The sequence below is a fragment of the Rhipicephalus microplus genome, chromosome X (genome assembly GCF_043290135.1).
Source record: "Rhipicephalus microplus isolate Deutch F79 chromosome X, USDA_Rmic, whole genome shotgun sequence".
Lineage (NCBI taxonomy): Eukaryota > Metazoa > Arthropoda > Arachnida > Ixodida > Ixodidae > Rhipicephalus > Rhipicephalus microplus.
The window spans coordinates 140,308,784-140,324,435 of NC_134710.1; the positions used below are offsets into that span (position 1 = coordinate 140,308,784).

Consider the following 15,652-nt stretch of genomic DNA (forward strand, 5'->3'; position numbering starts at 1 on the left):
GCACCTTTCAGCGAACAATGTGCAAACGCGACTCGTTTTTTCCCCTCCAATAATCGCCCGTCGTTAGTGAGCAGGGGATGCTGTTTCACTGGGCACTGAGAAAGCGTTAGAAAAACAAGGATACCGGAAATAAACGTTACCTAATAAGATTCATTGGCCACGCTTCAATGGTTGTCCTTAGTTGACAAAAGAAAAAAAAATAATCTAGGGACTTTAGGCACCGTGAACGGAATTCAAGGGCTTTCAAGCACCACTTTCAATCACTGCAATATTCAAGGGTATTCAAGGCCTTGAAAATGACACTTTCAAATTCAAGGGTTTCGAAGGTTTTCAAGGACCCATGCGGACCCTGACAAGCACACAGTGACAGTACACTAATTTCAATGCAGTAAACACAATCTGCTTAGATGCTCTTTTGATGTTGGGTCCGATCTAACTTCCTTGGAGCTTGCTTAGGACACTACAGCAGGCCCAAAATACTATGAAAACACTTTGGTCTCCACAAAAACACTCACTCTTTAGAGTTGCTGTCCACAGCCATTTTGCGGAAGACATCCTCCATATCCCTGTGGGCCATTTCAAAAGAGGCCTTCTCCTTGTCGAAGTTGCGCCGCTTGTCTTCTAGCTCAAGCTTCTGCTGCTCCAACCCTTTCTTCATCTGCTCATGCCTTCTCTGCAACTAAATAAACATAGTCCTATCATTAGTCGCACTAGCAGCATGTTTGTCATGTACGTGTCAAGTGAAACTTTAAAGAGAATGACAACAATTTTTATAGGCCCTGTTTTTTTTATTGCAACAGAAAGCTTGCCAATCAGTATCAAGACACAGAATTGTAATGCAGAAAATGCATTAAATATTTATAATCTGTTATTTTCATTAAAATGAGAATGAAGTCGTGCAGAGTGGAATTTCGTTGATTAGTTTTTCACAGGAACTGGAAAATAGAATGTATTATGCAAAAAAAAAAAAAACTTCAACCAAAGAGATTTTAAAAAATGGGGCAGGGGGGGGGGGGAGGAAATATGCAAACTAGTCACAATCGACCAAGCACAGGCTCCCCTGCCAGCACATAAATTCAGGTTCGTTAAGCCTTTACAATACAAGTTCACTATACTATGTCTTCAGTGCGTTTATACCAAACAAAGAGAGACAGATATATATATATATATGAACATGTGTAGAATAACAGAGACAACACAATGAATACAGCAAGAAATCCTTAACTGATACCTTATCAATTTTAACTAAATGGCAAAGTCTGTCAACTTCATCTATAAAAGAATTGGTTAATTCATGCACAAAGCAGGACAGCTAATGATAATCTGAACGGCATACTGTCATGGCCAGCCCTCGTTCTGGTGGTCTTGAAGGCTGTCTAAAACTTGACATGGCTGTTTTGTACGTGTATGTTCTGTATTAGCATCAACAGTTCACAGTGACACGCATGGATGCAACAAATATGTTTCACTTACCTATGTGTTTTATGCCATACTTTTGAAACCTATACAGCACTGTACACATAACTCCAGTCGAAACAGTTCATTAAATAAGAGAGGTCACGCAGTAATATGATTGCTCAGACCTGTGACAGTGCATAACTTGCGCCAAGCCTGCACTAAGGCAGATCGTTTTAAGAATGTTGCAAGTGTGAAGTGTGCTGCCTCAATGTCATGAGCATGAAAAATCGCACTTGTCTCCAAGAGACAGATGTAGCTCATTATATAGATTTGAAACACCATTACCTCTTGTAATCCTTTCAGTAGCGCTGATATAAAACTGCTGGAAGCTGCACTAGTATTCATCTCATAATTGAACTTTCACTGACATTGACGCAATCAAAATCTGATGACTCCTGTGTCCACCGTGCTGCATCCACCGTATAAATAAATAGAAGCTTTATTCATGAACAATCATAGCCATGAGGGATGAACTGAGGGATGAACTACCAGAAACTGAGGCAGCAGTGAGTGATGGCCGGGGGATACTTTAAGCACACCTCAAACTATGTTCTCCAATGCACTCTCACACTGCTATAGTCAGGAAGTATCAGGTGAATCAAACCACCTTTCATTTTGCTTCTGAATGTCTACCTCACTAACCTTGCATTGAATCAAAATAAAAAGTGCCCGCTGTACATGAGTATCTCATGGACATAACATGAATTAAAAAAAAAAGATATAAGCTCAGACCCGAGACTACAATATCATGAAGCATTTGTTTAGAACCTCCACATTTTCAGACGCAAGTAGGACGCAAAATGTGCACAATGCAAAAACTACAACCCTTTATCCACAGGAAATAAATGCATTTGGTCTCATTCTCAGTACTGCTTGCAAGCTTTGAATGTACATGAGGTTTGACGATCACTGATCAGATCCAACAAGCACCTGAGTTCAATCTGGGTCAATAAGTTTGAATAAGGATTGAATGCAGTTTGATTGATTCGCCACAATAAAAAAATTAAGCATTGACAGTTGAATGCACGATGTCACGCCACATGGGTGCATCCACTTGGGCAGTGCACTAATGCTCGCCCGTACAACGTCAACTCATGGGGATGTTTTGTATACATATTATCATCATCAGCCTGACTACGCCCACTGCCGGGCAAAGGCCTGTCCCATGATCCGCCAATCAACTCGGTCTTGTGCTTTCTGCTGCTACGTTATACCTCACCTGCAACATATGTATGTATATTTTTAATTATGCAGAGCTGGCTTGATGGCAGATATGCTTTTGAGATGTGCCTTTACAACTGGTTACAACAGGAATTCGCTTCACAGGAGCACTACCAAATAGCTCCAGCGGCAATCATTTTTCAAAAAACAAGGATAGAAAAATGACCATGGGTTTCTGTTGTAAAAATTATGGACAATCTCCCTGAATGGAACCCTGATGAAATGCGAAGCAGCAGCTGAGCGCAGAGTGTTGACCCGGTTGAAATGGGCATTGATGCAGGTGCTGGAAGAACGGTTTGGAGTGAAACTAGATGCAGCGTTTACTCGAGTGAAAGTTTGTTTGAAATGCTTGGACATGGGAGGCGGGTTGGGTTTCCTGTAAGTTTCATTGCAGAAAGACTGTTCGATCAATGTGCGCTCGAACGTTGTGAGCAGTGGAGAGGGTGAAGCAAGAAAGATAACACATGGCGAGCGGGGACAGGCTAGGGAGAGAGTGACGTCAAGGCGGCCACACTGCGAGGGAAGGCGTGGCCTACTTGGCACTGCCCCAACACCTGCAGCCACGGGAGTGTGGTGCGGACGGAGGAACAGCGTTACACAGGCTAGTCAAAGAGCTGCTAAGAAGGGTATGGTTCCAGAGGTGTTTGCACTCTTTTCATCCTCATATATGACTTTCTGTTCATCAAGTTTACCAGCCTCAATTTTGGTGAAGAAATGCAGAGCATAAGCAAAAATGTTCTCGGGCATAACTTGACCAAGGTAGACTGTGCGCAGTTGACTAAAGGATACAAGACTGGCACGGCAACTAAATGGTCCATTACATTGACAACAGCTACTTACTAGAGCAGTGATGATTTGATATGCAATCAAATCTCCAATCTCTGAAGAAACAAAAAAAAGTTTTGAAGCTATCTAAAGTCAGGGCTATACTACGAGTGTTGCAATGCGAGCTTGTTGGTGATGCATTTGAAAGAATTTTTTGTAGCGCAAGGCGAAATTCGAAAACAGGAAGGGATAGATGGAGAGGATCCTCTCCATCTATCCCTTCCCGTTTCCGTATTTCACCTCATGCTACAAAAAATTCTTCCAAGTACTATACAATGCAACATGGCTCAACAATGTAAAGTATTTTCACTATAACGTGCAACCCTCCCCCAACTAGCATATCATGTGAACGCTTCTATACAGCACAGTACAGTGTCCTTTTTTTTATGATGGGGAACAAGCGAGTACATGGCATGCACTCTCCAGTGTCTGCCTACAACACCATGAACAGACAGATAAGGAAAGTGCATTAGTTTTTGGAGTCATCTATTAGCAAACAACATAACCAGTCATGGCCATTGGAGAAGTGCTGCTCAATTGCGTGCCTGCTCCAGTCTTGTAACGGACGATGCCACCAGAAGCGGACGTCCTTTCTTTATTTGTAGGCTGATGGTGCTGTAGGCAGCCGTGGCAGCGTGCAGGCCACGTAATCGCCTGTATCCTTTCATAAAAAAAAGGACACTGTACAACTTTACATAAGTTGTAACTGAAGATGTAACCCTACCATACACTTACAAGGGCAGGAAGAGAATAACTGCTACAAGTTGCCTCTCTGCAACCACTCAGCACCACTCTTTCCCTTTTCCTTTTCTTGCTTGATATGGGAAGGTGTTTAATTAATGAGAAATTGCTGCTATTGCTGCTATTAATGAGAAATTGAGGGACAACTTACGTCGGCTTCAGATTCCTTAAGCTTCTGCATCTTCTCACGGACCTTCATCTCAAACACCTGTTCCATCTCCTTCTCCATCCGTTGCATCTTAGCTTCATGGTCTTTCTTTTCCTCTTCCATTTGGGCCAGTGGATTCCTAGAGGGTGACCACAGCCACGAAATGGCCAAATGAACGAGATTAGAGAGGGAAATTTCTAATGTCTACACACATGTGTACATCATGTCCCTGTGTACATCATGTGCTACATGCACATTTATCTCCACATAATTCTAATAATCAAAGACTGTGCACTTTCCACACAAAGAAAAGGGCAAACATAATTAGTGCTACAAGCTATACAGCAGAGACCAGATGGTTCTGTGATGATTTTTACGAATACACAAAAACAGGGCATTCAAGGGGAAACAGGAATTGTTGCTGTACAAGCTGCATAGTAGTGGCACATTAGAAATTGTTTCAACGTTACGAATAAAGCCACCTTTATTTTACATTGGTTCACCAATTCTGAAACCATTTAGCTTTGCACACATATAACAACTACAAAATCAAAAGCTTGGACTTCAGTTAAGTTCTGAGACTTTACACAACAAACAAGAATCTGATGATAAGACAGGCCAACATAAAGAAATTCAAAGTAATTTTTATCCCCCAAGCCTAGCACCAGCTCCGACTAATGCAACAGTTCCCATTCTGCAACTACAACAGGTGCTTCGTAGTTGCATATTGCATGTTTCTACTACCACATATAGTTAAAATAGTCGTAATTACGGTTCAGATCCACATACAGTTAGGTGCCAAAGGAACTAGCATGACCATTTGAAGACCTGAGTTTCATTATTTTTGTGAGAGCATTGAATAAGACCTGAAGAGACTTAAGAGACATGAAAATCAGTTTCGCTTTCATAAGTTAAAACTAAGAAGAAATAAAAGCAACATTAAACTCTGGTGAAAATGAAAATGAAAAGCTGGTGATAACAGCTGCAAAGCTTCATGAAAATCGAAATGACCTGTCTATATAAAAGCGAAGGACCAAAAGGTAACACTAGGAGTCAATCGTGCTCCACAGAATCAGAACAAAAGGTCCACAAGCATGCTTCGAGGATGGGTCACGCAACAGAAGTGTCACTCGATGACAGTAAAACATATAGGCATGTCAACATTCAAACAGCGAACAAAAGTACACCGTACATCATAATACAGTGGGAGTTTTTTTCGGACTTAATCCACACACACAAGAAAAAAACAGTCTCAAATGATAGCTAGCTAAGGCCAAAGACAGATATTCATAAATAAGCACTAGTATCTTGCCATGAACTCTAGGTACAATAAATGCAAGAAACAAAGGAGAAAGGTTGGAAATATGCATGGACAAGAAATGAAAAAAAAAGAAAAAAAAATGTTTTTGCAGAAGTTGGACGACAACTCATGGTCATTTTAGACTTTATGACTACTCTTCCATAGTGTAAGCCTTCCCGACAATAGGATCTGTGCCTAATCCCAAATATTCAATCATGTAAAATCAATCCTTTCAAATTCACTAAATCCACAATTCTCTCTCTTTCATATCAATGGTCGTTTTCTGCAAAACAAACAAGATGACAGGGATGTCTTTTATGCAAGCTGTACTCATACCTTTAAATATTATAATGCTAACTAAAACATGATATACTAATAAACTACTTGCATTTCATTCTGCTTAATACCAGTGCTACTTTTGTAACAATCAAGAAAGATGCAAGGTAAAATTAGTGGGTCTTTAAAATCACTGATATTGAAGAAAAGACGGTCTAATACTGGCTTTGCATCTAGTGCACGTGCAGAGCTACACCATGCCGCAAGAAAAGCCATAGTGCGGACGCCCATCAGGGTCCAATATCCATTCATGCAGTGAAACGAAACATGGCCACATGGTGGGATGACGCTGTTTGAATGTTCAGGAGTGGGCCCTTTGCACCATTTTACGGTTTTTGCGTCAAGTCACTGAAGTACCTTAGAGATGTGCGTTCCATCAATGCTAAACTGTGCCACATAGATAGCTCACTGTAGATAGCACATGATAGTGGATGTATGCGTGGTGGCCAAGTGGCTAAACGCACCGCGCCACATAGCAGAGGTAGCAGGTTCAAATAGCCAGGCCTGCTAAAAAGCAAGTTTTTCATTATTTCTTCATTTGCATCTGCCTCTAATTTTCACTCATGGTCAACACCTTTTTGCTCACAACAAAAGGCACTGCCACCACCGACACAGACATTGGAATTTTTTACAAAATGAGCTCTTTAGCCCTATTGCGTTCAAATAACATTGCTATTTTCTGAAATGAAAAGTCTTTAACAGTTGAGTATAAAAATTTTGATGGGCTTCGAAATTAAACAGATGCAAAGGGCTGCAACACGTAGCAGTAAATGTGAAATGTAGTAGCATGAGGGTAACGTTAAACTTATGTTAGTGTGCAATGTTTACCCAAGTGTGAAAAGACCACATTATTTTGCAATCTCGATCATACTATTAGGTTGAAGGGAGCAGTTGCTCATTTCCTTTAGCTTTTCATTTTTGCTTTAATATAGTTGTATTCAAATCCACTGCGTCATCATACGTCTGGCAGAGAAGAGACAATCCATCAAATCGCTTAAACGTGCACCGGAAAAGGCATGTGACCAGATCCCTCTAGAATTCATCACGGTTATGTCAAAGAATCTCCTGATTAGCCTGCATCAAAGCGCTAGGTGGTCATTCTGCAACTAAAATTTGAGTTCTTGCACAGAATTCATTTACCTTTTGAACAAAATAAAGCATGCCTCATTTTATTGATTTGTTGACACGTTAAGTCTATCTTTTCGCATCATAGTATTTTCCAGTAATTTTGAGTAAACTACAAGCCTACATACAAATAAACAGTCCTTCCTAGTCAAAGAAAACGATAGCACACTTATGCATGCGATATGTACCCTCCTCTTCAAGTGTCGTGACACTCGGGCTAACGAATTTCAATTTGCAACTGTAGTGCTGCTAGTGATGCAACAAAAAGGCAAATCTTGATGACAGAGATTTCAAATAAGTGTGCCTCATAAAAGCAACAGCTTATAGAAATAAAAAAACCTATTGTTTCCTTTAAGATAAAAACAAAAATGGTCATTTATTCCCAGGCTGACATGGCTGCTACTTTTCCAATTCTTTAGGGTGACATGTCTGCCGCATTCCAAATGCAAATTATGTCGTAATGATGAAGTTGTATACCATGTCATGGTATAAATGTGCGCTACCATTATGATGTTTCTAGAAGTAGCTACAAGAAGCCCAGAATAATCTACAGACACAAAAAAAAAAAACGAACAATTTTATCTACACGTGAAGAAAAATTCACTTTGACATAGCCAACAACATGCCAGATCTTTTGCACTTAGTGGAGACAGCCCTGCAGACGGCGATTGACACAGTTGAGGCCTACCTCTGAAGAACCAGACTGCGCTGCTCACTTACTAAATCGGAGCTGCTTCTTTACAAGCCCATTCAGCGGGGACGTCCCCCCAAACACCTACATGAGCAAAGACCCTGTGACACCATCACCCTTCACCTTCAAGAAGGCAGCCTTATCCCGCACGTCCCTAGTATCCGGTTCCTCGGTCTCACTATATCAGCCAATGGCTCTAACCGCTTGGCTCTCAGCAAGATCTCTGCTCAATCTCACAACACCTTACATCTTCTCAAACCTATATCCAACCGAAGAAGTGGTCTCAAAGAAGAGAGCCTTCTTCGCCTCATGCAGTCTTTTGTCCTGTGTCATATCACCTACGTTGCTGCTTATCTGAACTAGTATCGTGCAGAACAAAACAAGCTCGATATCCTCATACGAAAGGTCTACAAGCAAGCACTTGGCTTGCTTGTAGACCTTTGTAGACAAAAGCCCTTGCCCACGAACCTGGCGCCACATTTGTTGACGCAGCTCAGTATTCTCAAGGCACACGTTTTGTAGCTGTCGCCACACACAATGGAGTCTTACGCCATGCAACCAGCGTCAATACTTCGTCTGCCGAGACGGCTGAAGAAGTGGCCATCGCCCTGGCCACTCTAGATCCCATCTGTGACACCATCGTATGCGACTCTCGCTCAGCCGTGACTAACTACAGCAAAGGCAGCATTTCTCCTCAAGCGCTTCGCATCCTCTGCCAGGCACCACACTCCAAAGAAAACATGATCACCCTGACATGGATCCCCGCTCATGCGGGCCCAGTCCACCCCCGCCTCCCCAACCTCAACGAGGTCACCCACTGCCGAGGCCTTGTCAATCGTGCTGGAGCTACTACAGACGAGATGAACACCAGGGACAACCTGACTATCTACAATGATCTGGTTAAGAACTTTTATCTCAGACGCCGAGCCTTTCCCCTACCTCACCCAAAGCTCAACCGGGCACAGGCTACCACTTTGCATCTACTTCAAACAAACACGTATCCCTCACATGCCAGCTTTCACCTCATATTCCCGGACGTGTACACAACCTCCCACTGCCGGTGCTGCGGCACTCACCCGGCTACGCTTCCGCACATGCTGTGGGATTGCTTGGCACAGTACAGACACACTAACGCCACGACCCTTTCGTCGAAGCTCCATGAGGCTCTGCGGAGCCTCGCTCTTTACGACCAAACCTGGGCGACCCAGCACGCCCGTGAGGCAGCGTCGAGGCAAGCCCTTGACGTCCCCTCATGGGAGGCTTAGGCCCGGCCACCTACACCTGCTGGTTTCTTATAATAAAGTTTATTCCTCCTCCATTATAGCAAAATTATATTTTCCACATGCCAGATCTTTTTTACTTCATTATAGCACATTTATATTTTCCAGAAAAAAAAGCATGACTAACAAAACTTTCTTTGCTGTATTAGTGTGAAGTTTAATTACGTCAAAGTTTGACTGCATTAAAGGATGCCAAATGTAAATATTGCTTCCCTTTCATATCTTCGCAAGTGTAGCCAAAATATGCAGCTAACCACTGGCAACTTTCTGTAACGTTACCAGCCCTTTTGCACAAATACAGGGGCCTCCACAAGCCAAAGATGGAAGATTATGAACAACACTAGCTTTTTAAATGCACCTCAGCATGATAGGGCATTCACATTGCAGCACAAAAGCTATTGCATTTTAATACGGTGTAGTAAAATAACGGAGGCTCTGAGCAACACTGCCGGTTATGAGGAAACTGCACAAGAAAATATTTAAATGAAGAGTGTGAGCATTTGGTGCCTGCATTTTCTTGTCATACAAAACCAAGAAGAAAAATTTTCATATGTATTTCATTGTAAGTACATGCAAGAAGTGTATAATATTTGCTTTGTTTACAGTGGCCGATAGAACATGAAAAATTCCCCATGTTGAGTGCACGTGTTTCGTAAACAGAATTTTTTTCTCATATTCAACATGCTCTCAAATAGCCTATAAATTTACCAGAAGGCATTCAAAACTTGCGTTTTCTAGGCTCAAGATTTCTAATGACTACTTCAGAATCAACTCTTAAGCTAAGTATTTACCATCAGAGTACACAAGTGCAAGAATCATTAAGACTGAGCCAGATTTCTACCCACAAAAGTAAATGACAGCTGTACAATAAGTTTAAAACAACAGAACAGTATCCCTATTCACAGTTCCACTTGCATAACAGTGCCAGCCATGGTGCTCTAGTGGTTATTAGTATCCTTATTCACAGTTCCACTCGCATAACAGTACCAGCCATGGTGCTATAATGGTTATAGCGCTCGAATGCTGACATACGCAGGTCCCGCGATCAAATCCCAGCCGCAGCGGGCACATTTTTGGTGGAGGCAAAATTGCTTGAGGCCTGTGTACTTAGATTCAGATGCACGTTTAAGAACTCCAGGTGGTCCGAGCCCTTCACTACAGTCTCTCTCATAATCACATTGTGGTTTTAGGATGTTAAACCCAATGAATTGTAATTGTTATGACTTGCACCCTGTTGGGATGCACGTGCGCCCATGCTTCCTTTCCCTTTACAGCAGCGCGGCAGTCTAGCTGCGGGGACATGTCGGTCCCTTTGCGATAGAGACAATTCAGCCTCTTTAAAAAGGCCGTTCACCCCGCGGCTGGCGCGCGCTATCCTCCTTCTCCGGCTCGTGAAAACGGGTTACTCTCTCTCTGGTGAGGCAAGCAACCCTCGGAGGAAGCAGACATGGAAGCAGACAGAAAATGATGCTACATTGTAGTATAATGTCACTCATTTTGTTGAGCTTCGAGCACTGACAAATACTGTAATTTTTTTTGGTGAGAACGGCATTGAGAGGATACAGTGATGTGGTGATCTATACCAGCAGTAACTGTGCACATTGCATCACTGCAGCATGTTATTGCCTCTTCGTTCACAGTGGAGTTGAAACGTAGGCCGTATTTTCAGACAAACACTCTCTGCAATTGTGCCACTTTCCCTGCCATAAAATCCCCCATGTGTAATGATTAAAGTGGCAACTTAACCGCTGTTGTCCAACCTGCCAACGAGCATTCCTTAAAACTGATAGATGGGTCAAAAGTGACCATCTTAGAACACTGCCAGAAATAAACTGAATCATGCGCCAGCAAGCGATAAATTGATGTCAACGACAAAGAAAGCCATACGACTCTAGCAGACGAAAAGTGGACTGGCTACCAGATGTTTCTGGTTTGACCAATAGATTCTGCAGCGTTCTGCTACCATAATTCTGTAGTGAAAAACAGGTTGTGGTTATCCATCCGCAAGCCGTGCGAACCAGACGCAGATGAGGAGAATCACTGAAGTGAGGTCACGTGATGCATCACCCACACCACCAAATCTGGATTTGGTTCATTGTCTGAATGTGCCATAACTAGGGCTCTGTGTTATGGACAAATAAAAAAAAGTCCAATAAACACTTGCCATAAAATTTTTTCACACCTTGGATTTATACGATAAGCTCTGATATTAAAGGTGCATTTTTAAAGCTCTTTGGCCAACAGTGGCCCTTGGGCCATAAAACTCCAATATCATCATCATTATCAAAGCTGCAATCATCAGTTGAAGAGAGCGCACCTTCATCAGCGACAACAACCTTGAGAAGTGTGCTTGTGTCTACTACCAGCCTTAAGGTCATAATACCAACAAACACAGGTGTTATGTATTCAAGTATTTGAGCTTATCTATTGTGTTAGCACATCCAAACCTTTCAGGCATCCAAAATGCACCCGGTGTGTTCACATGTGTTTGTGTTCAACTCAATTCACCTAATACTTCAGAGTAGTGCAAATAATAACATTAATAGGTCCTTTATTTTTTCATCTCTCACAGAGGGTGAGAGAAAAGCCAAAAAGCGGCTCCTCTCGAAAAGTGAACTTTGGAGAGTTTGAACAATCAACAGCATTATGAACACTTAAGAACATGCGAGAAAAAAATGAAAGAATGCAAATACAAGACTACCAACAACCATGCAATCCATTTTAATTGAAAATAATATTATTGAGAAGACATTGTAACATCTACTGCAAAATTCCACACCCCACTTCAGAGAATTGAAAATTTACAAGAAATCTACTCCGATTAACATTAAATTTCCTCCACAAAAATAACCTCTAAAAAACGCCTTCCAAATGTCAAGAAAAATAACCTCCAAAAACATGGAGTCCTAACCTTAACTGATACCACTGGCTTTCCAGACAATCTTTTTAGTGCCCATTATAATTCCACTTATTCATGGTCAGGGTTTCAGGCAGCATACTTATTTGCCAGCAAACTCTCCACATGCCTCAAAATTAATAAGAGTTTGGGAAGTTTTGTTTGTTCATATGCTGCTGTTTGGAGGTGAAGTTGCAGTGTCGCATGCTACACAAGCCAATGGTTAATTGATGAACTTCTTTTTTTTTAATCGCATCTCCCCTTAAGTCAACTTGGTCTCTCTACATTCTATTTTGGGAGAAATTAAGTTTTGATCATCATCATCATCTCTCCATTCATGTCAAGCAGCGAAGCATACAAAGGGAGGATAGGGCCACTAGCAATTGTAGGCCACAGCATAATTCCTGCTTTGTTCTTTATTCTCTAAAGTGTGGCATACTGACTGAATATAGGGTGAATTAAAAAAAAAAACGCAATGAAAAGTCGACCCTCGTCTTATATATCGGTTATTGGCAGAAATAAATGTGGAAGTCTTGCAACAATGGACAGCTGAAGTTGAAAGCCTACATCGCCATTGTGAGTATAAGCAGCGGAGCCATCGGGCAAGACTAGGCAAGGCCTACAGTGTTCCAGCAACGCCATTTTGCCTCGGTTATCTGCTGTCAGTCTGCTGTTTTCTATTTCCTTCAGAAATGAGTGGTAGTGGATGGCAGTTTACGATAGGCTTTAATAATAATAAAAAAGTTATCGAGTCTGCCGAAGCGCATGGCAACCTCGCAGCACAATGGGAATTTGGAAATTCGGAGAAAAGTGTCTGATACTGGAGGAGTCAAAAGCAGCGCATTGCATCCTGCAGCAACAACAACAACAAAAAATCGTTTTGTGGACATACTGCAGTGCACCCCGAACTAGAAACTCCCCTCGCCGAATTTGTCCGGGAGTTGCATGCAAGGTCGCTACCTGTAACAGCGGAGTGCATGCGCGTGAAAGCTCTCGAGATAGTGCGCGCCTCTGGGCTCACATGGGCGCGATGCAAGGGATCGCCATCGTGGGTGCGCCGATTTATGAAGCGGAAGGAATTTGCGCTGAAGCGGCGTACTTCTGTCTTTCCGCAAATGCTGTATCAGTACTGCATTGGATGGAACGGAGGACTGGGACGTTACTAGTGAAGAACAGACGTCGTCGAACTCTTCGGAAGAGTCTGAGTGACAACACTTTGTGGCCTTCTGGAGTTTCACTACATAAGATAAGTATTTAAATAAAAAGAAATGTCACTACAGTGCAGCTGGTTGTGTCGCATATTTACCAAGGTAAGGGTGCGCCGCAATACTTTCAGATTTTTAAAATTTTCTTTTGCGGAGATTCAAAGTTTGGGGGGTTGACCTATATTCCTGTCGGATTTGTGCACACGCGCTTACCGGACACGAGCGCAGTCGACGCCATCTTCAACTGTAGAGGCAGCGGTTACCGAGGACAAGTCAACACGTGTAAACGCTGCCGAAGCTCGAAAAACACAAAGACGAATTTACGGGTGTATGGCAGCCAAGGAGGAGCCCTGACGTTATACTCGTGAATCCACTGCATGACGATGATTATGTCTGTGCACCATAGTGACTCTATGGCAATAACACCCGATCACATGCCCGATCGCAATAAAGAGGCTTTAGATCGCAAACACCCGCACCGCCTCCTAGCGAAGGAGAAGATAAACACTTTGCGATTTCCACTGCGCAGTTAGCGAGCGGATGCATGCATAGAGAATTGTGAAACTTTTGCAGTCTTTTTTTTTTTCTTTCCCCGTTGTGAAGTGGCTTTGCAAGCGCCGGCGGCGGCGCATTTTATTCCCGTGTGCTGCTGCTTCTGCGTGTTCAGTGCAATGCTCAGCTGTATCGCGTGCACTATCGAAAGTACCTGGTGTCACTTTTCACGTACATTTGTTCCATTAATGATCACTAACGTGGCAAGTTCTGTTTGGCGTTGCATAAATCGTTGCCAGACTTCGAAAGCCAGTGTAGCCAGACTACCCCTGAATCTGGCAGCTATGTTTTCTCGTACAGTTTGAGCTTCTTTGTGATGTTTTTACATCTGCTCTCGCTGTTTTTCAAGTGTATGTGGTGTGCCCGTGTCACTAGGACGGCAGTAACCTACATGCCGCTTCGGGGTTCTCAGTATTTTGCGAGTGTCTGGGCTATGCCTGTGTCACTAGGCCGCCAGCAACCTACGTGCCGCTTTGAGGTTGTCAGTATTTTGCCAGCGTCCGTGATGAGCACGAGTCGCCTGGGTCACGGCACAGCTACGTTCAACTACGCACAGCTTTGGAGATATTCATACTTTGGCGGCAACAACGTATGCTGCCCATGCTGTGTGCGGAGCGATGCCGTCTGATTCTCCCTGTAAATCCGTCGTAGCACGAGGGTATCGAGTCCGACTTGTTAATATTAGATTGGAACGTACAGCGTGAAAAGGGGGCTCACACTTCTGCAACACACATGGGCCGTTAAGTAAAACGACCGTGTCAACAAACCGCACAGACACAACGAATTACACAGGAACCATACGGGAAAACCAGAACTGCAGGGGTAAATACCCTTAAGTCTGGCAACCGACTTATGCAACGCTAAACAGAACCTTGCCCACTAACGCATCGTATTTGCATGCGAAGCTCTCGGCTCTACGTTCTGTTGGTTCTTACTCATTGTGTCAACTGAGAACGCACGCGAACTTATGTTTTTTTTTTTGGCGTTGTAAGCATCGCATCTTGTTTTTAGAGGTTGTGCCATTCATACGGAAGGGCAACAAAGTTTTGTTGCTCTTATCGGACTACGTGTCTATGTATTGTGCGGTGTGAGCTCGGCCTTCACTGCGAGTTAATTATTTGTGCGCACTGGATTTTCAAACCCTACGTGCAGAATAGCGTATACAATACAGCGGTGTCGTCTTTTCGAGGTGAAGTTACGTGGCTTTTGCGGTGTATTCGAAAGTGCCGAATGATTCGAAAATATTGAATACCTGAATTCTGATCGAAGCGAATAACGAATAGGGCAGAATTCGATAGAATATTCGCCCATCCCTAATTTTTAGCTTCCCAAAAATCACAGAATCACCTCAACCCATTCAAAGACAGCGTGGTTGTTATACATGTAAGAGCCATATATATTTTTTACTTTACGGCATCTCGTACACAAGAAAGCAACTTTTTGTAAGCAATTATTGATGCCCTGCCAAAGGTAATCAGTTTACAGTATGTTTAAATGAAACTTTAGCTACTTTTCTGTTAGGCACAATATGTTTGTTACTGTCTAGCTTAATTTACATCATTGCCTTGTCTAAAGTATAGTAATATGCAACGTAGAAACATTGTGGAATGGTTGCTATAATGAGGGAATGCATGGACTTTGCACTGGAACTGAGCAAGGTAGGTACAGTACCAAGTTAAACGCAACCAGTAGGGTAACAACATGGACATCAGAATCGGTACCCTTAAATGTTTCACTGTAGGCAGTCTAACTAACTAATAGCAAATCAGTGTGAGAAACGCTAAGGCAGTCTAACTATTATAAGATTAGAGTGTGAGAAACACTACGAGCCATGTACAACTACCAATCAAGATGAACTTCATTGCACTGTCACA

General features: G+C 42.7%; 1 protein-coding gene across 5 annotated transcripts in view; it reads right to left on the reverse strand.

Moving 5' to 3' along the window:
• LOC119176562 (septin 7-like protein pnut) overlaps window positions 1–15,652 on the reverse strand; it is an 81,161-nt gene that overhangs the window by 21,241 nt on the left and 44,268 nt on the right. For all 5 annotated transcript variants that reach the window (XM_075877880.1, XM_075877882.1, XM_075877883.1 and 2 more), the window contains 2 exons: window positions 4,397–4,532; window positions 516–679 (listed from right to left, as the gene is read on the reverse strand). In XM_075877880.1, the coding sequence (XP_075733995.1) occupies window positions 516–679; window positions 4,397–4,532 (300 nt within the window). The remainder of the gene's footprint in view (window positions 1–515; window positions 680–4,396; window positions 4,533–15,652) is intronic.